A 22,423-nucleotide genomic window follows, 5' to 3' on the forward strand; every position below is an offset into this window, starting at 1 on the left:
AAGACAACCCTGAAACTGAATGGAAATCTGTGTGGAATGTGTTTAGATTGAGATCCCACCATGGATTCGTCATAATGATATGGCTGGTCCTACTGGACTGCACTGTGCACCATCCACCGCTGGGATCACCAAATGAATGGGACTGATCACCAAGGTGGTCTCGCAGACTGCAATGTCTAGTAGGGCTGCAAAGATCAAACCCCCAAGTTTGGGTCGGGTCAGGTTGGGTAGTGTGCTGGTTGAGCAAATTCTGGTCAGGTTAGGGTTGAGTATAGAGGAATCCGGGTTTGGGTCGGGCTCATGTTGAACCTTAGTCCGACCCAACTAGCCCAAGTTGCACCCATAATTTCTGGTTTGGTGGTCCTGCAGGCCATTAAACTGGTCCTTGTGCAGGAATGGGAAATGGAAATGGAAGTTTTCCACGACTGTTGAAACCAATCTTTCTTACCATGGTTTGGGTTCAGTTTTCCCATGGCATCTTCAAATATCCATGACTATGGGAGGTTGGGCCGGTCACGTGTGTGAGGCATCTGATACTTGAATAGAATAGGTCCCACTGCAGATCATCTGGCCAAAAGTCAGACCAGTTCACTCATCAGCCAGGCCATGCATGCAGAGAGATTGTCAGCCAACATCAAACTTTCATTCCAGACCGTCCATTCTGTGTAGTGGCAGATACCTCATCAGTTGACCAGCATGATGTTTGAGCCAGATATCCAGATGGTGTATCTAACCTTATGTAGAGGACAGATATCCTGCACATCAGGCCGTCACATGGCCCTGGTTTTGAAAATTAAAAAGCCCTGTCTACATGAGAGAGGACATGGATTGTACCATCTTAAACCTACATTAAAAGAGGCAAAAATACCACTTTATATATAAAAAATCTTTACCTTTAGTCCCACCTTTGACACGTGCACATAACACAAATCCATATTGCATGCAACCCACATTAGAGAGAGAGAGAGAGAGAGAGAGAGAGAGAGAGAGAGAGAGAGAGAGTGTGTGTGTGTGTGTGTGTGTGTGTGTGTGTGTAAAATCAAGGGGGAGACAGGCCAGAAAGGCTCACAATGCAAATATGCTGAGCTAAGCTGACCCTTGGGCCTTTCAGTAGACCCAAGCAAGGGCAAAATAGTTATCCTGCCTAAAACCCAGCCCGCCGTTCTGCAGGCCTCTATGCTCAGACCAACCAAACCCCAAAGCAAGACTGACCTCAATAACAAGATTACTTTCTTAAATATCCCATAGTTATGGCCATATGCTGGCCCGAAAGGAGAATACTTGTATTTCTACCTTTTCATCCCGATCACTCAAATCTCATATTTCCCAACCACATTATCAATCAATGGTGTATTCTTTCCTACCAAATATTTCCCCTTAGTTTGGAGATTAAAGGAACCAAAGACAGTAAACTTTGGGTTTTAATTGGATTTTAAAGAAACAGAAATTCAGTACTTGTAATGTAAAAACAAAAAATAAAAATCGATGGAGATATTTTCTAATGTATGGTTGCAAGAACTCGGCCATTTTGAATTTCTGATGAATGGTTGCAAGAACTCGACCATGCAACAAGCCTGCTTCTCAGATCTCACCATCCCAAACTTCTTCAACACTTTTGTAAGGGCTGTGAGTTTCATGACAGATGAATTGGCCTCTAACTAGTCTCCTCTGCACAATAAGGAAACAAAACTGTTAGATGCCTGAAATTGAGAATCTCTGCATGCATTTGATTGAAAATATTGAGATTGTGTTTCCGTCATCGACTTCGGTGTCCCTGATTTCCCATAATAATCAAAGATATACAACTCTTCATCAAGCTTTTGCCTGGCCCAGTAAAACTTACATAGGCATACCTTTCGGTAATTCAAATCATTCATATGGTCACCCCATGGTGGGTGGAAGATACCTTCATCGGATGACCTGAGCCAATCCAGTTTGAGCCCATGATAAATGTGGACCACCACTTGTAAGTGCCCACTTCATATGGTGAAACATATATTGATGCACTCATTCAAGTCCATGAATATGGTGGATAATAGCATGAGGCATACACTTGGTTGATGAATGATATTATTTCACACAAGTGTGTCACAAAAAATTTTCATTTCTCTAGAAGAGTATGATAGTTCACAAACACTCACCAATTGTACAGATAGCACGCCTGGCCCAGCCCTGGCCCTAAACCAGCCTAGCCGGGCCCTCCAGGGCAAGGAACAAGGTCAAGGCCTCTTTAGTCCATTAGAGGCTAGGGCTAGGGGCCAGAGCTTTAAGGCTCTAGGGCCGGGCTAGGGCCAACCTCGGCCCTGCCTTTAGCCTGGCCCATTGACACCCCTAATATTTAACAATTTTTATTTTACGAAATTGATGAAATATGATTTGACACAAATATACTTCTCAGAGCTTTGATAAGCCTCGTAGACAGTTCATGTGCATGCCACACATTCTAGCATGGCTAGTTGGTATGAAAGCCAGCCCATTTATCATATGCAGATGCTCTCACACAAAGACCAGGTGGATTTACTCATCAAGTGGGCCACAGTTTACAAACAAATGAATGGCTGAAAAAGTTGGCTGAATTTTTTTTACCTATCCAATTGTTTCTAACATTGTCACCCATCTGATTAATAATGCACAAGATTTATTTTTTGAGTGACAACGTCTACACAGTCATATCCACCTGATTAATGGACCATACAAGTTTTACTGAGAACAGCTGCATGGTCACACCCACCCGATAGACAGGTTGAATATTGCACAGTTGGCCAAGCGGGGACATGTGGCAGCATGTACATGAGCTCCCATGTGCGCTTAGGAAATCTCTACTTCTCAAATGTAAATGCAATTACCCACCTTTGGTATTATAACAATAGCAAGAACCACTTTTTTTCCTTTCGTGGAAAGGTAGCAACCAGTCATTCTACTAACAAAAGTAGAAAAAAGGGTGCATGCCTCAAGAAGTGTCCATGACTATGGATACTGTTCTCAAAACCATGCCATTTCAGCAATTCATTCCGTCTCCGTTCAAAACCCCAAGTGCAAGTATTGCTCTTTCATGGTATAACAGTATTACAGGGCCACGCTGATGAGTCGGATTTCATCCAGCTAATGGTTAGATAATCAAATCCATTGACATGGGCATCACCATGGATGGGAGATACTATAAATCTGAAAATCACATACCCTCCAATATTATCCTACAAATACAAATTTGAGAAGAAAAAAAAACAGCAAACGTCCACATTCAATGGAGGAAAGGCCGAATATCAGAGGTTATACTATTTCAATCTGGGATAGATAAAACATCAGTTTTGGCGTATTGTATCATTCAATACCAATACGTGGTTGTATCGCCCTTTATCAGCTATTTCAGGCCAATATAGCCATATCATTCATGGGCAATGCAGCACATATCAGGCACTACTTTAAACCTTGGACTCCAAGGTGAGGACCATCATTTGAACAGTTGGGTCAACAAACCATGGGTCCAAATTCGCAAAATCTAATTTCTTAGCAAAATATACACTTTCCTTATGAGCAAGAATATAATTCATGGTCATTTAGGGAGCGTTTGGATCTTAGGTTACTTAAGATGAGCTACTTATGCCTCAAGTAACTTATCTTGGTTTCTGCTTATTAAGCTGAGGTGGTTAAGTAACTTCAAGTAAAAAAGTTGCTTGTAATTGATCATAAACAAAACCTACTTATCTCAAATAAGTTACTTATCTACTGCTATAATTAGAAAAGGTAACTTATTTGGTGGTATCCAAATGGGCCCTTAAAGAGACATCCATGAAGTCAAACAAGCAAAATAAAAGGCAAACGAGTAGCAAGTCTAACCAAATAGTTGGAAACAAAAAGCAGTTTATTGAATGTGGAAAATCGGTTTGCATTGTTAAAAGAAAACATTGAAATAGAAGGGAAGGACAACTTGCCTGTTGGATTTCAGAGAATTTCGCCAACAAGTCCTCAGGAATAGACCAATCAAATACATCGAAATTTTCCTTTATCCTCGCTTCTTTTGTGCTTTTGGGCAGTACACTCTGACCCATTTGGAGGCCCCAGCGGAGAGCGACTTGTGCAGGACTCTTGCCCAATTTCTCCGCGACCATGTTCAAGATCGGGTTCTTAAGGACATCGCTGTTCATCCATGTCGTGCCTGGGGACCCCAACGGCGAATAAGCCTGTAAAAACCAATTATCAATAAATCGAACCAAACACAAACCCATGATTGAAGCAAGCAAGGGAAATAATATTTCCACCCCATAAAACTGGTGGTTTCAGCCCTCAAGGGCATGGATTTAAGTAGCGGTTTCCGAATGCAACTCGCACAGGGACCAAAACTGGTACCGCTCCGTCCCATTTTGGCCCCCTATCAGTCTCATGACTTGATTCCTTTCAAATCAAAACCAATATGACTTTACAAACTATGCTCAAGGATGATTCAGTCAGGAAAATTTGTTATGATCTATGTTGTTAAATCGCATATGTGATCGCATAATCGCATATGCCATCGTTTTTTTTTTTTTTTTTAAAAAAAAAAACTGAAAATAAAAAGGGAAATTTAAAAAAAAAAAAAATTCCAAAACAAATTTTTAAAAAAAAAATCTAAAAAATTAGGGAAAACTTGCCTAATTAGTACACATGATTTAATTGGGTTATTTTGCATATTGAGTGTTACATTAAGTAATATATTTAATTATTTATATTATATTTACATCAATTTTAACAAAACAATCAACAAGCTACATAAAGAGAAAATTATAGTAAGAGAGAAGTGAGAGATTCAGAGCTTTAGAGTAAAGAATAGTGAAAATGGAGGGGATGTAAGTGCCCCAAATTGAAAAAATAAAAAATTTGCTCCCACTGATCATATTTCTGACCATTGGGAAATATGCGATTGCATATTGCTCGCATATCAAAGTATGCCATAGCATACTTGCTAGGATCGCATATGCCATCCACAGTATGCATGTATGCAATCACATTTGACAACAATGGTTATGATCAAAATTACCCTGTAGGGATTGAAATTTCAGTTTTTGGGGGCAAAAGGAAATCCATTCCCCTTTAAAAATGTATAGATGGTAACAGTTCATAGACTAACAAATAGGTGACCCTCGTTATATGTAAACGAGGAATTAGTATGAACTAGAAAATATATGGAAAGAAAATTATTTCCGCTCCGTTAAATTGGCAGTCCCACTCCCCACAAGTGTAATTTGGTCCTAAATGAAGATTTTTTTTTTTTTTTTAAAGAAATAGGAGAACCTGTTATGATGAACTTACCATTGTAGTAAGGGAAATATCAGTTTCATGGAGGGTAGAAATAACATCCCCCTTTCAAAATTTAAGGATGCTAATGATTTGCCAACTTACAGATAGGTGAACTCCCGTAGATTTGCAGAATTCACGGAGCCGGTCCTGTTGCCAACCAGGGTGGCATTCCACCTGGTCAACAGCTGGAGGTACACGTGCAACCGCCAACAAATCCCCCAGCTTCTTTGAGGAAAAGTTGCTCACACCAAGGGCACGTGCCTTGCCAGAATCATATAGTTGTTCCATTGCTCTCCATGTGCTAGGTATGTCAAGTGGGGCAAAGCTTTCAGGCTGGAAGCCAGGAATGTCCTTAAATGTTCGAATGGGCCAATGGATCTACAAGGATTAAATGGCATAAGTCAGTTACAAAGGAATGGCATGACCGAATTACAATTTTGATAAAATCAAAATATTAAAATAATTATCAGAGATGTGAAAGACAAGAGACCATTAAGCCTGAGGATGCATTTCATCATCTATATCATAGCCTTGTTTATGCAATGTGAACCAATAGTTGGTGAAGACATATCCTTCCTTCATAAATGTTCAAAAAAAAAAAAAAAAAACAAATCCTTCATCGTCTATATCATAACCTCGTATATACATGTGTGTATGTCTATGTATGTATGTCTATAGATACATATATTTTGCAGGCATGTGTGTGGGTGTGGGCGTGCATGCACAACACCCTTGCCATCTAGAACCTCTAGACTATGGTGGTGCATCACTTAGATCAAAGAGGAACTATTTGATCCTCATATGTGTAGTATCCTCCAGTTTTTTGTTTGTACAAGTGCGTCCATGATTGAGTGATTAGTACCATTGGTCGGAAGAGATCCTCTGTTAATAGACCATTCCCTAAAAAACTGCCCGATGGGAAGCTCTAAGCTACCAATCTTGGGCCTTTTTTCTATTGAATGTGCACTGTTCATGCATTTTTGTCTTAAACGTGTCTCGTGAGGCAACAAATTGAAAATACAAAATTGTAGACTGAGAAGATTCTTCTACCATGGTTCAGTTGCCAAGGATAGGGCCTTAGGAACAATTAGCACAACAGGGTTTGTATAGCCGATCCCAAATAGCTGATACAAGGCCATGATGATGATGATGACAGCAATGATGATGATGATGGTGAGGATGATTTTTAACAATGGTCCATCCACAGTGGTGCCCAACAGACGAATGGCTTCAATGACTGAAACATGGACCACAGGTGTGCCCCTACAAACTGGAAACCTGAGTACAGTGTGCTCGTCCTCAGGTCTATAATTTCTTCAGATCAAAATGCTAAAGCATGGAAGTTTAAGCCTAAAAGCTAACAGCTGAACATTTAACCCAATACTGTAAGTCGTGCCATCCATGCACAATAACTTCTTCTTCTTCTTCTTCTAGCTTGAACCCATGCCCCAGAGCCTTATTCCACAAGGGTTCAAACTTCATATCCTAATGCACCTTAAGATGTTTTGAATAGAAGTTCTACAACTCATACCTCAGTCACAAGACTGTTACTTAGCTGACATAAACCCATCAATGTAGACAAAACAACTAGAATAGTTTAGGAACCAGCCCCCCTTGGCGCATAGGCGACCCAGGGGACATGGCAAGGGAAAAAGACTATACTCTCACCCACAAAGACATTTTGTCCCTCTACAATCATGGAAATAAATGTTTAGGTGTCATTATTGATTATAGTTTATACATACATAATAAAATGGGAAATGAACCTATACAACAAGTTTGCAGTGTATTATGAGACGCATCAAATGCAATTAGAAACTATTGGGTTGTATATTTGTCAATCAGGACCATCCATTTGGTCCAACCCACTCAACATGTAGGGCAGTCAATGGATCAGGCCTAGGGTTGTCTTTGGTCCAGATTTTGAACAGTTTGTGTCGGGCCATTGGGTTGGGCCTATTCAAAATTTTGCATTTGCTAGGCCTAGGCCCAGCCCATGGGCAGCCCTATCTACATGGCCAACCTAACCTAAATCGCATCTATCACACCATCACAACCATGGCTTGCAAAATGGGCAATCAGGATTTAGAACATGTTTTATAGTCAAACTAGTTGTTCCAAACAGTAGACTTATCATAGATTGTTCACCTCTAAAGAGATCTTATGACCCTAGTCATCTTATCAGTAAGAAATGGACAGCTATAAAAAGGGCACCCATTAGATGGCTAGGACCATTCAGCTGGAATGATTCTGGAATAGTTGCCCCTGAAGAGTGACTTAGACCCATGGATGGTCCGTGTTGGTGTTTTGGAGACTCCACATCTCCAATACAACTCTCTGCACCATAAAATTGTGCAGACGAGTTGTATACAACTGTTCCCCTTATAAAAGCACCATCAATCATAACCCCATCCTAGTTGCATGGGGTTTGCTTCAGAGAACCTTGTTTTGCCAATCATTCCTAAGGCCCTTTCACCGCTAAGTGAATAAGCATTCACATCTCCCCTACCTTGATCAAGTCTTTGTATGTCTTCCACTCATCCATTTACTCAGACCCTTCTACCCTAATTAATGTTCCCCTTGCTACCAGAGCCATTTTCTATCGTCATTGCACATGACCAAATCATCTTAATCTTCTCTCCATCATTTTAACTCTTGTCGGAACTACTCATGGTCTACTTCAAATTATTCTTAATTCTATCCGTCTTCCCACACATTTGCCCTGACATCCTCATCTCTGCAACACTTAATCCTTGCTCATGCTACTTTCCAACTGCCTATAACTCTACCCCATAAAGCAAAGCTGACCAAATAGTTGTCTTGCAAAAAAACTCCCTTTCAATTTCATAGGCGCGCAGCAATATCACACAACAGTCCAAAGGCACATCTCCACTTCATACACCTGGCCATGAGTCTTTCATAACATCCTCATCAATCTCCCCATCCTTTTAAATAATAAAGCCAAGGTTATGAAATAAATCACTTCGAGGAATCTATTGACAATGTATTTTAAAAGCTTCGGAACGTTGCTAATGTCCCCGTGAAGGTGGGGATGTTAGCAAAACCCTATATACATACATAAATATATAGGAGGAGGTCTCAGACTCTCAAGTCCAACCCTTCAAATGGTGACAAAAGATAACACTACACAAACCCATTTCATAATGTTAAGGGCAATAGTTTCCACCCCAAATCACAGGCGGTTGCATGTCTTTCAACTATTTAACCAGGTAAACAGCTAAATCATTGGTGACCATCTTGACTTGGTTTATTGCTTTAACCACTAATTCTAAACATAAGAGTATAAGAGGCAAGAGAAGCTAGAGGATTTGGAGAGCCATGCACATGCATGTGGTACCACAGTTACCACAATTAGGTGATCCAAGTTGTTGGCGTAATGGGATCCTAACCCTTTTGAGGCCTACAAATGGACAGTTAAGGAGAAAATATAGCAGTAGTCCACATTCAATGGAAGCTAGTCCCATAATGGAAGGGTTTGGATCTTCAAATTTGGGTGATTTTAAGGGCATTCCCATCCAAAGGTAGAGCCCATCATATCACCAAACTATGGTTCCACATCATGGTGTGCCGTAATGGCCTTTATGGGGCTGTAATGGCCATTGCATAACGGTAATGGTGGCAACTGTTACACATTATGGGGTCGTAACAGCCGTTACAGAAAAAATTACCAGTAACGGCCCCGTAATGGGCATTACATAATAGGCCTGTAACGGTCCATTACGGGGCTAATTCAAGTTTTTTTAAAAATTTTTTTAAAATTTTTTTTTTAAAAAAAAAGTCATAATGGCCGTTACAGCCCGTATCATAACTATAACAATGGTGGCCGTAGACCCGTATCATAACTGTAACGGTGGTGGCTGTTACGGCCACCGTTGCCGTTACAAAGTACCTTGCTCCACATGTACAAAATCCTCTGCTTCAAACATTTGCCAATGAGCTGAATCTTATAGTTCCTCAACAAGCAAGCAAACAAACCAGTATCTTACAGTGATATACAAAATAGTGCCAAACCAGTGTATGAAGCACGTACAAGGTAGAGATCAACATAGTCGAGCTGCAATTCTTGCAAGGTTGTTTCCAATGCAACAGGCACATCTTCCGGTGCTAGATCGTTACACCTGCAAATGCAAATTTTCATTTTTTAAAATAGGAGAATATAGTAACTACTTAAGAAAATTTAGATTGTTACATTGACTCCATTCTCATACATTGTAACATGAACAAGATCGCAACAATCAGAAAGGATGCCTTACCAAAATGAACCATTGCCTAAAAGGCTTACCTACCAAAAAACCCAACTCTTCAACTAGAGGATCTTTTACGAAACAGCGGAAGATCAATAATTAACCTTTTTTTACAGCTATCCACTTTTTTTTCCCAAAAAATCCTCAAATATGAATGATTAGATTGTTTGATCAATATAATGCTTGGTATAAGGTCCATCCAAGGTTGGTACTTTGTGATTGGTCCAAATCTCAGGCATGTATTCCTTTTTACAGGAATCGAGTCACTGATAATGTAAGCAAAAACCAATGAACAGACACTGCAATCTAGTGAATACTTCATATGCATAAGCTCTATAAAAGATAGTGGCATTCTCCCTGTATGGTCACCATTACAGTCTCCCATTCAAAGCAAAAGGTAAAACCCACCATAGTTTTGAGGTGATAAACAAATCATGACGCTTCACCACCCCATCTTCAAAGAGTTGCTTCAAAGCCAAACCAACCTACAGTTACCACAACCACACTGTAATTTCACACAAGGGAGCTAGATATTGTCTATTGAATGAAAGAAAAAGCAGAGTGTTTTGTAAGCAACTGCAAGACAAGATGGTTATAAGCATCATAGTGTTATGAGTTGCATATTGGTTCCTGGAAAATCCAACCAATTGATGTAGATGACCCATTCAGTTCAGCGCACACTTCACCTTTGCCATGTAAAAACCACATTGTTCAGATGATCCTATCCAAGTAAACTGCAGCCTTCTTGTTTATAGCTGTCAGTTTGTGGAAGATAGGGATGCGATGGTTAGGATCATCCAACTGAAGCGATCAATCAGATCCGTAAATAGTTCAAATGGGGGTGTTCCAAATGGATGATTCAGGTGAAGATTGGACCTATTTTATGTAAATGATCTCACCATCCATTTTGCAGGCTATCTATTGAATGGTTAGGATTATCTACTCAATCTCAAATTTTCTTAATGGACTAGAACAGTGGACTTGGTGGAGTAGATGGTCAAGGCCAATCATTGGACTGCTCACACGTCTAAATGCAGCTCATAGCACAGTGACTTTCACCGCTATGAGTCTCCTTGTTATCATCCTAGCCATTATCCAAGCAACTCGGAGCATTTCTCTTTACATAGATTGAAAATTAACTTATTCACTAATCATGTTTGTAGAAATTAGAACTCCCGGATTCAAAAGTACAGATGCAACTAAGTTAAAATGATATTGATGGAAAAGAAAAATTATTGCAGCATTTCGGAATTGGGGCAACAGTGTCTGGAATATAGTTGCTACCAAGTTCATTTTCATTATTAAACTTGTGTACTTGAGACAAATACACCGAGGTTCAGTAAACATAACCCAGCATCATGATCTACAGGCATTAAAACAAACAGTGGAAATGCATGCAAAGAGCTAGTGTAAGCCTGTAATTACCTCCTTCTCGTTGGTATATGCTCGAGCACAATCAATATGCCTATAGCCCGCCTGCAGTGACATGAAAGTATAGTGAGTTGGAGTTGAAGTGCCCAAACCTACCAACACTAATTTGGATCGGAAAATACAATGAAAACTAGTATTTTTGCCTCAACGTAAGACCATATCATCGTAGACTTCCAGGACCGAACTTCATTTTGAATTTTGGGAAACACCCGTTTGAGTTCGATCCCATAGCTCAGTGGTAGACAGCCTACATTTCAACATTGATGTCTCGGGTTCTAGTCCAGCTTTTCCCATCACTGATCTGGATAGACATCGCAGAATGCTTGTGCATATGTGCAAACCCATGCAAATACATGCATGCATGCAACATGTATGTGCATGTATCTATGTATCTATGCATGTATATGCATACATACATACTAAGCATGCACATATGAGCATATGTATGTATCAATCTATGCATGTATGTGTGCATGTGCATATGTATGTATGTATCAATGAATGTACATGCATACATACATACTAACTTAAAATCATCTCTTTTGCACATATGAATGTATTTATGTACGCATGTACATACGCATCATAGTTATAAAGCTCATCCAGCCATCCCGAACCAATGCCAATTTGCTGGCATTCTGTTTTACATCAGTTGCTCAGTTGGTAAATCCACACCACGAATATCGTGGGCCTGTGGATGCCCCACCATACAAGAATGCATTGATTGAAGAATCATAGCCATCTGATTATGGTCTATTCCCTTAAAGAATGTGGGACATAGACCCTTTTGCATTTTGGGGAGTTAATGATACTCAGGCAGCATATGATGCTTGATACACTGGCACTAGAAATTATACACATGGCATACATAACTCAAACTAAACTAATTTGGGGAATCCACTGTCAGTAATTCATAGTCTCTAAACCAGATTGTTTGAACGATCTTAACCTCTGATGTAGAGCGGGTCACAGATAATTTCATGGCCAAGATGGACCAGAAAAGGCCCGATTGGAGACGGAGGTGATCTAGATTGTCAGAACCTAAAATGGACGTATCTCACAAACTGGAATGAACTATCCGACCTGCCATATATGATTTTCGGGTAGGACGAGCTACTTTAGCCACCCAACCCCGCTATGCCGGGTTGTGCACGCCGAATTTGCAAAATACCATCAGATTGACAGTCGAATTCCTGTTTTAATTTCGTTTTTATTATTTATAGTAAGTTTTAGTTTGAGTATAACTCTTCATCTGCTGGGCTTTAGGAGTTGCGCCCAACATGAAAAGTGCTTAGAATAGTTAAAGGAACATCATGGTTCAACCAAATAGGACACTTACTATTTGGCCAAACACCATGCACACTAGTAGGAATCACAAACGTCTATAAATAGTAAGTTCACTATTTATAGTAAGTCGCGATTTCTAGGAGTTTTAGTTATAGTATGATTCCGAAACTTCTCCCTAGAGTTCGTAGCCATATTTAAAGAGTTGTAAACTCGTTTTTCATCATCAATAAAGTTATTTCAAATTTTCTAGAATTAATTTCTATTTTTCCTCGTGGATTCGAGGCATCTCTTAGAGGAGTCCAGAGAAATTTCGTGGATTCGGAGCAGTTATCCTTGAGGAAGACAGTGCTCGACCTCTACACGTCCTTCCCTTCATCAACCTCTGATTCGAGGATACTTGATTATTGAAATAGGATCACTGCATTTTCAACCGTTCAATAAATGTCACCAATCTGATAATCTGACAAATGACTGAACATGATATTTAGATTTTGATACTTCTAAACTGGGAACCATAACTTTGACGGTTTAATTTGATTTAATTGAATTGTATGCCATGTCAGCAATTTCTAAGTAATTTCAAAGTGCATGTGTATCATCCATCACACTCTGCCAGAGTAACAAAGTCTGTTTCTTGTATTTCTAATGTCCATTTGAAGCCACAAATTGGATAGCTAGGATTGAATGTGTTTTTTTTTTTTTTTTTTTTTAATCAGTTCTCTGTAGTGGGGCATCAACTGTGGGGCCCACCAGATGTACACCTACATCAAAACTGAGCTGGACTACCATAATAGTTCACCACCATTTCTTAAGCTGTGTCATCTCATCCTCACACCCGTTGCATGCTTTTACAGCAATCTGGACCATCAAAGTTGTGGACCACTGTGGATGGGATCTTAACCAATCAAGCGATCTTAACCGTTTGACATCACTCATTTGACTTTTAACAATTTATTTTTTAACCGTCCATTTGATAGTACCGCAAATCAGACATCTATGATCAATCAATATTCATGATTTCCGAGCTGTACAACATCCACAGCGGGCCCTACCATTTGGATGGTTAGGATCCAAGAGCATGTAAACCGATTGGACGGTTTAAAGAGACACCATGATGAACGGTCACGGACGCCTTGTTCAAATCATTTTCGGAAAAATCCGTACAAAACAATCGGTTGCAGGCTCTGGAACCTTCCGGAACTCAAGCTAATATCAAATCAAGTTGAAAAAAGAAAAGGAAGTGAAAGAAGACGATAGCAGAGTACCTTAACGGCCGCGATGACCGCATCGGCAACTTCGCCCCTTGAAGACTGCCACGTGCCCAAACCGACGGATGGGATTTTCGCTCCAGTGTTCAGCGCGAAATACCGAATACCGTTCGACATTGTCTTCTCTGATACCAAACAAGCAGTAGCAGAGACGGAAAGAAAGAGCAGTGACAATTCCAATAGCGTTCGTTCAACCACCATATATAGAATAGAAAAAGTTTTTGATACTCTGGCAGAGTATGATGAATAATACTCAGGCATTTAGAAATTTCTTACAAGTTGCATACGTGGCACGCCAGTAATTCAAGATGAACTGTCAAAATTACGGGTGCCAGGTTAGATGCTGCATAAACCAAAGGTGGACATTTTTTGGACGGTTGAAGATGAAAGAACCCAACGGTCCTATTTTAACGAACAAGTGCTCACGAATCAGAGGCTAGGATTGCTGAACCATTCTGATTTTGGGACTGTGACTATGAAAATTCACGTTTTAGTCGGTCATTTTTGAGTTAATTATGCCATGTGTGTAATTTCTTAGTGCCTGCGTATCAAGCAACATGCGATGCCAGAGTATTATATGACTCAAGAGGAATTATGGGGTACGTGAGACACTATACACCGATTTTCAATTCTAACACGTGACGTCTATGGTTATGTAATCCGGACCATTGATCTGTTTTTTTCCTGACATAGATGATCTATGACATAAAAATATTCTTGATATGATGATCTTAACGTTCTAAAAAGGGTCTACATCTATATGTTTAAGATCTTAAGGTGGTCCCTTCAATATTCCAATCGTGGGACGTATACCAGTGGGGCTCACTGATGAGCAATCACTAGTAGGTACATTCCATATTTTTAAGTCTTTTCTCACCTCTTCCTTTTAATTAGTTTTCAAATTCAATTTTGAATTTGATGTTGGATGGGTGATAAGGAGAATCTTTTCCTCTACAAAGGATTTAGCTTCTCTGGCAAGAAAATAATCATAAAAAATATTGAGAGTATACAGAAAAATAGTGTGCATCGTAATCTGTTCATTTTAGCTTGTATTTGAGATGATCTAATCTATAGATTGTGATCCGTGACCATATGTATCGTTGAATTAGATGGGTGAATAGACCTATCTGCTCCAGTGGTAAATAGGCGGGCTGCTGGATCTGAAGCGTTAATCTTCAGCTTCGTGAAGGTTCCAAAATTCATGTAGACCGTCAAATCTTAAGGGCTCACACTTCCATGCTTTCCAATACCAATCTCTTAGATTATTTCACGTATGATTCATCGTTGGTGGATTTTTAAAAGATTAATGGTCTGGATTACTAAACCATATCTCCCTACTTGTCAGGAATTGAAACGCGTGTACATTTTTTAAAAATGCCGGAATGCTGCCTATGATCGCCTGATACTCACGCAGGAAAACGGGGAGCGCGAATTTTCTACGGTTATCGTAGGGAGCCCATGCAATAAATAAATAAACAAACAAATAAAAACTCTGTGGGGCCCACCATGATCTTCTTCTGAAATCCATACTGTCCATCAATTTCCCCGATCATATTAGGACGTCAGCACAAAATAAATCTGATCCAAAATTCAAGTGGGCCAAACCACAGGGAAATGTGGGGATGGTGACACATCCCATTGAAACCTTACTGGGCCCACTGAAGTTTTAAACAAAGATGATGTCTGTTTTCCCTTTCATCTTGGTGGATTCACCTTATCAACAGGTTGGATGGCATATAAATAAAAAAATAAAAAATAAAAAACCACGGTTGGCTCTATGAATGTTTTGTTTATCTACGTCTCATTCCACCGTTCCCCATGGTGGGGCCCACTTAGGTTTTTTAAAATCTAATTTTTGGGTTTACGTAATAACATGAACTGGATCAAACAATGGACGGAGTGGATTTAACAAAAACGCCACGGTGGGCCCACAGATCTTTTCGTTGCATGGACTCTCTACAGCCACGGTTGTAAGAAATTTCCGTCTCCAAATGGATGCCGTCGAGCCGATTTTGGTGGAATAAAATCGTCGTTTATGTCGACGATTCAAAGATTCTTTTTTCCTCTTTGAGAAAAACTCCGGTGCTCTTATAGAGTACATTGCTTCATACGCAGGCGAACAAAATGGCATACGTGAGCCTTTAATTACACTGTCTGCGTCATGGTCCCCTCCAGTGATGGATCATGACAAAATAGTCAACCGAACGTATGATCATAAACAGAAGATTGATGGACATCGGTTGGACGGTCAAAAAAGAACATTGTAAGACAAACTTTCAGTAATCTCTGATCAGAATCATCTGTAAGGTAGATGTATCCACGTGTACAATTTCACTGCTCATGCGTATGGATAATCACGCTATGCCCCTGTAACAAATAACTAATTTGCTTCTTATTTATTTAGAGGTTTGCCATGCTTAGAGCTGTACGCGAGTCGATTTAGCTCGGCCAACTTGTTTGATTCTGCTCGCAAAAGCTTGGCTTTCCTTGGCTTGAAATTTGGTTCAAACTTAGTTTTTTATTTTTTTATTTTTATTTTTTATTTTTTTTACATACGCACACACACCCCCCACACACTCACGCTAGTGGAATTTCACCACCTATGGGTACTCGAACCCTTGACCGGAAGTTGAAACTCCTGAGAGTCTATCACCCGAGCAAGAGTAAGGACCCTTGATTCAAACCTAGTTGAGTTGGTTTTTGGAGCTTGAAAAAAATTTTAATTCAAGCATGAATGTGCTTGATTTTGACTCAACTTAGATGAAACCTCAACTTGAACCGACTCGAGGGAATCAATTAAATGAATATTTTAATATGAATATTGTTCACAAGGTGTTTGATGAAATGACAAAACAAAATGTTTGTGAGAAAGGAATACATACGTCTGCCATTGATTTTACTGTTGCTCACCTTAGTGTTTGATTTTGATGCTATTCTCTAAAGGCCTATTAGATTTTCCAGTGCATTGTTAAATAACAAGCAAAAGCGTAATAATTATTTCTCTATGTATTTACATTTACGAGGCATTTGATTTAGCTGCTTACTTTTTTTATATGAAAAATAAAAACATTACAAAATATATATAGGTCTCAATGTGATGCATTTCGCTTATCCATATCGTTCATCCATTATGCCTTTTGAATTTACAGAATGAGCAAAAAAATGAAGTATATCCAAAACTCAAGTGGACCACACCATACGAAAACACCAATCGAATACTTACCGTTAAAAACCTTGTGAGGTCATTGTTTCTTTTGGTGTGGGCCACTTGAGTGTTGGATCATCTTCATTTTTTGGCTCATGCCTCAAAATATAGTAGTAAAACATATGGATGGAATTGATGTATCATATACATTACTTTGAGGTTTAAAAATTTTAAATAGCTATTTGAACAGGCATGCAATGTAAAAGTTTCCCTGGATTTTCAAACGATGAAAGGGTAATAATTATCCATTTCCTGCGTATTTACCCAGGCTCTTTGAAAATCAAACATGTCCTAAGTTTTTGATGAAATGCCCGTAAACAATGTTACTATTTTACATTACGTGATATATCAAAGGTTAGTTCTTTGATAAAATGCCTGACACACTTGTATTTGCCTTGAACCCGTTTGAGCCGTTGACCGAATCGAGCTACCAAGACCGGCTCGAGTCGAGTTCCAGCTAGGGTTAGCTACTCGTGGAGCCGAGCTGTACCAAGCTCGACTCTATTTGACCCGTGTACAGCTCTAACTATCCTGACACGCGTGTGGAGCATTGCATGTCCACATGCAAGTACACAAGCCAATATGCACGTGTGTGTTAAATTCTGACTTTACATCAGGCCGGCCGGATTAGTTACATCTTCTGGCCAAAAGATCAGGCTGTGAGCCTGTGACGCTCTCCAAGTGGACCACAGCGTAGTTAAACAAATGGATGGTTAGAAAATAGTCTTAGCCATCAGTTTCTTTTGTACACCGTGGCTTCGACAGCAGTAAACTATATGGGGTCTACCGATGTCTGTGAAAAATCCACACCGGCCATCAGTTTTTCCGGCTCATCTTAGGAAATGACCTCAAAAACGAAAGAGATCCAAAACTCAAGTGGACTACGCTATAGGAAACAGTAGGGATGGAAGGCCTACCGTCAAAACTTTCATGTGGACACAGAAGTTTTAGATCAGGATAATATTTAAATTTTCAATTCATCGTAGTTAGAATGATCTTGTGAACGGTTTGGATGGATATATAAACATCATGGTGAGCTCCGGTACAGTTTCAATGATGGGCATTTATGTTCCCACTGTTTTCTTTAGTGTAGTCTACTTAAGTTTTGGATCTGACTCATTTTTTTGCATAATGTCATAATATGAGCTAGATAAAATAATGGACGGGTTGGATTTATCACAGATATAGGTGGGCCCCACGTAGCTTCCAACCCTTACAACGGGGCGGGGTTGCAACTGACTTAATAGTCCAGTGAGAGTTCTCCGCTTCCAATCAAAGAAAAGCCGAGTACGATCTAATAGTCCGGTGAAGTACCGTTATTGTTTGATCGGAAATAAGGAGGGGATCTTCTGCGTTTGAATTTCCGGTGCGTTTTTTGTGGGACGTGGATTGCGTACTAGCCCCGCCCGTCCTTAGCTCCGAACGGGCAGTTTGGTAGACAGGCCCACCGTGATGTATCTGTACATCTAAACCGTCTATCTTTTTTCTCAGATTATTTTAAGCATGAACACAAAAATGAGATAGATACAACGATCAAATGGACCACACCATAGATGACTCTTGTATTTAATGCATCTAACCTTTAATGTTTTGTGCATTTTAATGCAACAAGCTTATTATTTGGTGCGGTCGACCTGAGCGTTGGATATGACTCATTTTTGTGTTCATGCCTTAAAATAATCTAAGAAAAGTGATAGACGGTTTGAATGTACGGATACATCAGGGTAGGCCCGCCCACATAACTTCCTTTTCGTAGCTAGGGACGGGCGGGGGTAGCACGCAATCCGCGTCCTTTTGTTTTTGGGAGGCCGGCCGGCTTAGAAAACGGACGCGGATTTCAAGTTCCTGCGCCGGGAACGCAGGTGGGGCCCACTGGGATGTTTGTGAGAAATCCTCACCGTCCATCCGTTTTTTGAGTTCATTTTAGATATGATGCCAAAAATGAACCGTATATAATGCTCAAGTGGGCTGAAAACGTTGTAATTAAACGTCCATAGTTAAAATATCCGTGAGATCACAAAAGTTATGAATCATGCTAATATTTGTGTTTTCAGTTCATCCCAGTAGAAATTCCTACGTTAATAGCGGTATCGATGGCATGTACACATCATTATCAAACCCAAAAAAGTTTCAACCATAGGAATTTTCCTAACCACCTTTTTCATTTAGTATGGCCCACTTGAATCTTGGATACAGTTCAATTTTAGTCTAATCCCCTAAATATAGCTCACGGAACGGATGGATAGAGTGAATTCTTGACAAACATCACGGTGGGCGCCCCCTAAGTTCCCAGCTCAAGAACTTCCTACGAAAGGCTTTGGTAAGAAATCCGCACCGAAAACGATGTACAAGAATCAGCCGCCCTCGGTCTACTGGTTCTTACAACCTTTGAAAAGGAAGCGGATTGCGTCTGACCCCGTTCGTGCCCACCGTGATGTATCTGTTTATCAACGACGTCCATTCCTTTTTTTTTTTAACGCAACCAAGCTTAGTACACGGTTCATTGTATCATTTTTCAACGCTTTTACTTTCGGATTTCTAGCCGTGGATTTTGACACCTGAGGGCGGCCCACCAGAACCGGTTCATTTGTTAAAATCGTCGAATGAGTGAGTGCCACGTGTTAAAGTACATAACCGAAAAAACAAAATAACAAAAAACAAAAAGCAAAAGACGAACAACGTCATAGCTTCTGTCATCATCAATCGCATCACCAATAAAATGCGAGCAACAAGTGCCGGCGAATCAACCGTTATGGTCTGCCAGAGTATCAAATAACTCCAGTCGTAGGAAGCTAGGAATGCGACAAGGCCGTCGTAGTTGTTGTGATTTGATTCTCATATCGTGTTTGATTGTCAACTGCTGAGTATTTGCAGGACGCGGATTTCCTGCCAAAGCTTTTGCCCAGGAAGTTCATGCACTGGAAACTTAGGTGCAGCCCATCGTTATGTTTGTATGAAATCTAACCCTTGAATCTGTTTTGTGAGATCATTTTAAGAATTTAAACCAAAAATGAAAATTATCCTAGACTCAAGTGTATTGCCTTAAAAGAAAATGTTGGTATGGAGATTCTTACCATTAAAATCTCCTTGGGGTTGAAAGCGATGTTTACATGTCATCCATACTGTTCATAATGTCACTCCTATTTAGATGAATTGAAAACATGAATAATAGACTTATTCAAAACTTATATTGCCTCACAAATATTTCAACTATGGACATTCAATCCTCACATCTTCGACCCACTTTGAGTATTGCATCTGTCTATTTTTTGGTCCCCTATCCTAATCTCACAAAACGCATAGACAGAGTAGATTTCACACAAATATCACAATAAGCCCCACCTAGGTTTTCAGTGCACGAACTTCTTGCAAAAGCCTTTCGCATACTAGCATTCAGCATTCGATAGCGACCACTCCAGTACCAAAGTCAGTACCGGTTGGTTCTAAATTAAAAAGTTGTGGGCCCACCATGATGCATGTGTTTTATCCGTGCTGTCCATCCATTTTCCAGCTCATTTTAAGTCATGAGCCAAAAAATTAAGTAGATCTAAATCTCAGATGGATCACAATACTACCCTAATGATATAACATAATAGATAATTCCTCTATCTAGCCTTATCTCTACAAGCAAACATACTAATATTATTTTCAGTACTCCAAACACAACTCATTCTTACCCCAAGCTTTGCAATTGCTTCTTAATCCTAAATAGTTATATGATTTTCAAGTCATGTGTTGTGAATAGGGATTTGATTGATGACGAAAAAATAGAAATCTTGATTCAATTCATCAATTCGAACATGTCATTCATACGGTTCATAATGTCACTCTTATTGAGATGAATTGAAAACATGAATAATAGACTGATTCAAAACTTATATTACCCCACAAATATTTCAACTATGGACATTCAATCCTCACATTTTCGACCCACTTTAAGTATTGCATTGGTCTCTTTTTTGGTCCCTTATCCTAATCTCACAAAACGCATGGACAGAGTGGATTTCACACAAATATCACAGTAAGCTCTACCTAGGTTTTCAGTGCACGAACTTCTTGCAAAAGCCTTTCGCATACTAGCATCCCACATTCGGTAGCGACCACTCCAGTACCAAAGTCAATTCTAGTTGGTTCTAAATTAAAAAGTTGTGGGCCCACCATGATGCATGTGTTTTATCCATGTTATCCATCCATTTTCCAGCTTATTTTGAGTCATGAGCCAAAAAATTAAGTAGATCTAAATCTCAGATGGATCACAATACTACCCTAATGATATAACATAATAGACAATTCCTCTATCTGGCCTTATCCCTACAAGCAAACGTATTAATATTATTTTCAGCACTCCAAACACAACTCATTCTTACCCCAAGCTTTGCAATTGCTTCTTAATCTTAAATAGTTATATGATTTTCACGTCATATGTTGTGAATAGGGATTTGATTGATGACGAAAAAATAGAAATCTTGATTCAATTCATCAATTCGAACATGTCATTCATACGGTTCATAATGTCACTCTTATTGAGATGAATTGAAAACATGAATAATAGACTGATTCAAAACTTATATTACCCCACAAATATTTCAACTATGGACATTCAATCCTCACATTTTCGACCCACTTTGAGTATTGCATTGGTCTCTTTTTTGGTCTCCTATCCTAATCTCACAAAACGCATGGACGAAGTGGATTTCACACAAATATCACAGTAAGCCCTACCTAGGTTTTCAGTGCACAAACTTCTTGCAAAAGCCTTTTGCATACTAGCATCCCACATTCGGTAGCGACTACTCCAGTACCAACAAGTAGTACTGGTTAGTTCTAAATTAAAAAGTTGTGGGCCCACCATGATGCATGTGTTTTATCCATGCTGTTCATCCATTTTCCAGCTCATTTTGAGTCATGAGCCAAAAAATTAAGTAGATCTAAATCTCAGATGGATCACAATACTACCCTAATGATATAACATAATAGACAATTCCTCTATCTGGCCTTATCCCTACAAGCAAACATACTAATATTATTTTCAACACTCCAAACACAACTCATTCTTACCCCAAGTTTTGCAATTGCTTCTTAATCCTAAATAGTTATATGATTTTCAAGTCATATGTTGTGAATAGGGATTTGATTGATGACGAAAAAATAGAAATCTTGATTCAATTCATCAATTCGAACATGTCATTCATACGGTTCATAATGTCACTCTTATTGAAATGAATTGAAAACATGAATAATAAACTGATTCAAAACTTATATTACCCCACAAATATTTCAACTATGGACATTCAATCCTCACATTTTCGACCCACTTTGAGTATTGCATTGGTCTCTTTTTTGGTCCCCTATCCTAATCTCACAAAACGCATGGACGAAGTGGATTTCACACAAATATCACAGTAAGCCCTACCTAGGTTTTCAGTGCACGAACTTCTTGCAAAAGCCTTTCGCATACTAGCATCCCACATTCGGTAGCGACTACTCCAGTACCAACAAGTCAGTACTGGTTGGTTCTAAATTAAAAAGTTGTGGGTCCACCATGATGCATGTGTTTTATCCATGTTGTTCATCCATTTTCCAGCTCATTTTGAGTCATGAGCCAAAAAATTAAGTAGATCTAAATCTCAGATGGATCACAATACTACCCTAATGATATAACATAATAGACAATTCCTCTATCTGGCCTTATC

At 39.5% G+C, this 22,423-nt stretch overlaps 1 protein-coding gene across 3 annotated transcripts; it reads right to left on the reverse strand.

The window, feature by feature from the left end:
- Window positions 1–1,335: 1,335 nt before the first annotated feature.
- Window positions 1,336–13,691, reverse strand: LOC131252791 (NADPH-dependent aldo-keto reductase, chloroplastic-like). Of its 3 annotated transcripts, XM_058253488.1 has the most exons (7): window positions 13,523–13,691; window positions 10,965–11,015; window positions 9,948–10,024; window positions 9,326–9,413; window positions 5,377–5,652; window positions 3,933–4,181; window positions 1,336–1,668 (listed from the first exon to the last, which is right to left on the reverse strand). In XM_058253488.1, exons 1-7 carry the CDS (start codon window positions 13,640–13,642, stop codon window positions 1,582–1,584), a joined length of 948 nt encoding a protein of 315 aa, XP_058109471.1. In that variant the 5' UTR covers window positions 13,643–13,691; the 3' UTR covers window positions 1,336–1,581. The 3 variants fall into 3 exon arrangements, with proteins under 3 accessions (XP_058109471.1, XP_058109468.1, XP_058109470.1); XM_058253485.1 differs by lacking the exon at window positions 1,336–1,668 and having other exon boundaries at window positions 3,735–4,181; XM_058253487.1 differs by lacking the exons at window positions 1,336–1,668; window positions 9,326–9,413; window positions 9,948–10,024 and having other exon boundaries at window positions 3,735–4,181.
- Between the last annotated feature and the right edge of the window lie 8,732 nt (window positions 13,692–22,423).

Source organism: Magnolia sinica, chromosome 8, assembly GCF_029962835.1.
Source record: "Magnolia sinica isolate HGM2019 chromosome 8, MsV1, whole genome shotgun sequence".
In the NCBI taxonomy this organism is placed as follows: domain Eukaryota; kingdom Viridiplantae; phylum Streptophyta; class Magnoliopsida; order Magnoliales; family Magnoliaceae; genus Magnolia; species Magnolia sinica.

Excerpts from the sequence above, each read along its gene's own strand:
- LOC131252791 (XM_058253485.1), bottom strand. The coding sequence starts at position 13,642 with ATGTCGAACGGTATTCGGTATTTCGCGCTGAACACTGGAGCGAAAATC. Across the intron at positions 11,016-13,522 it reads CGGTCATCGCGGCCGTTAAG|GCGGGCTATAGGCATATTGA; the intron begins GTACTCTGCTAT and ends ATGTCACTGCAG. Across the intron at positions 4,182-5,376 it reads CTACGGGAGTTCACCTATCT|GCTTATTCGCCGTTGGGGTC; the intron begins GTAAGTTGGCAA and ends TGGTTTTTACAG.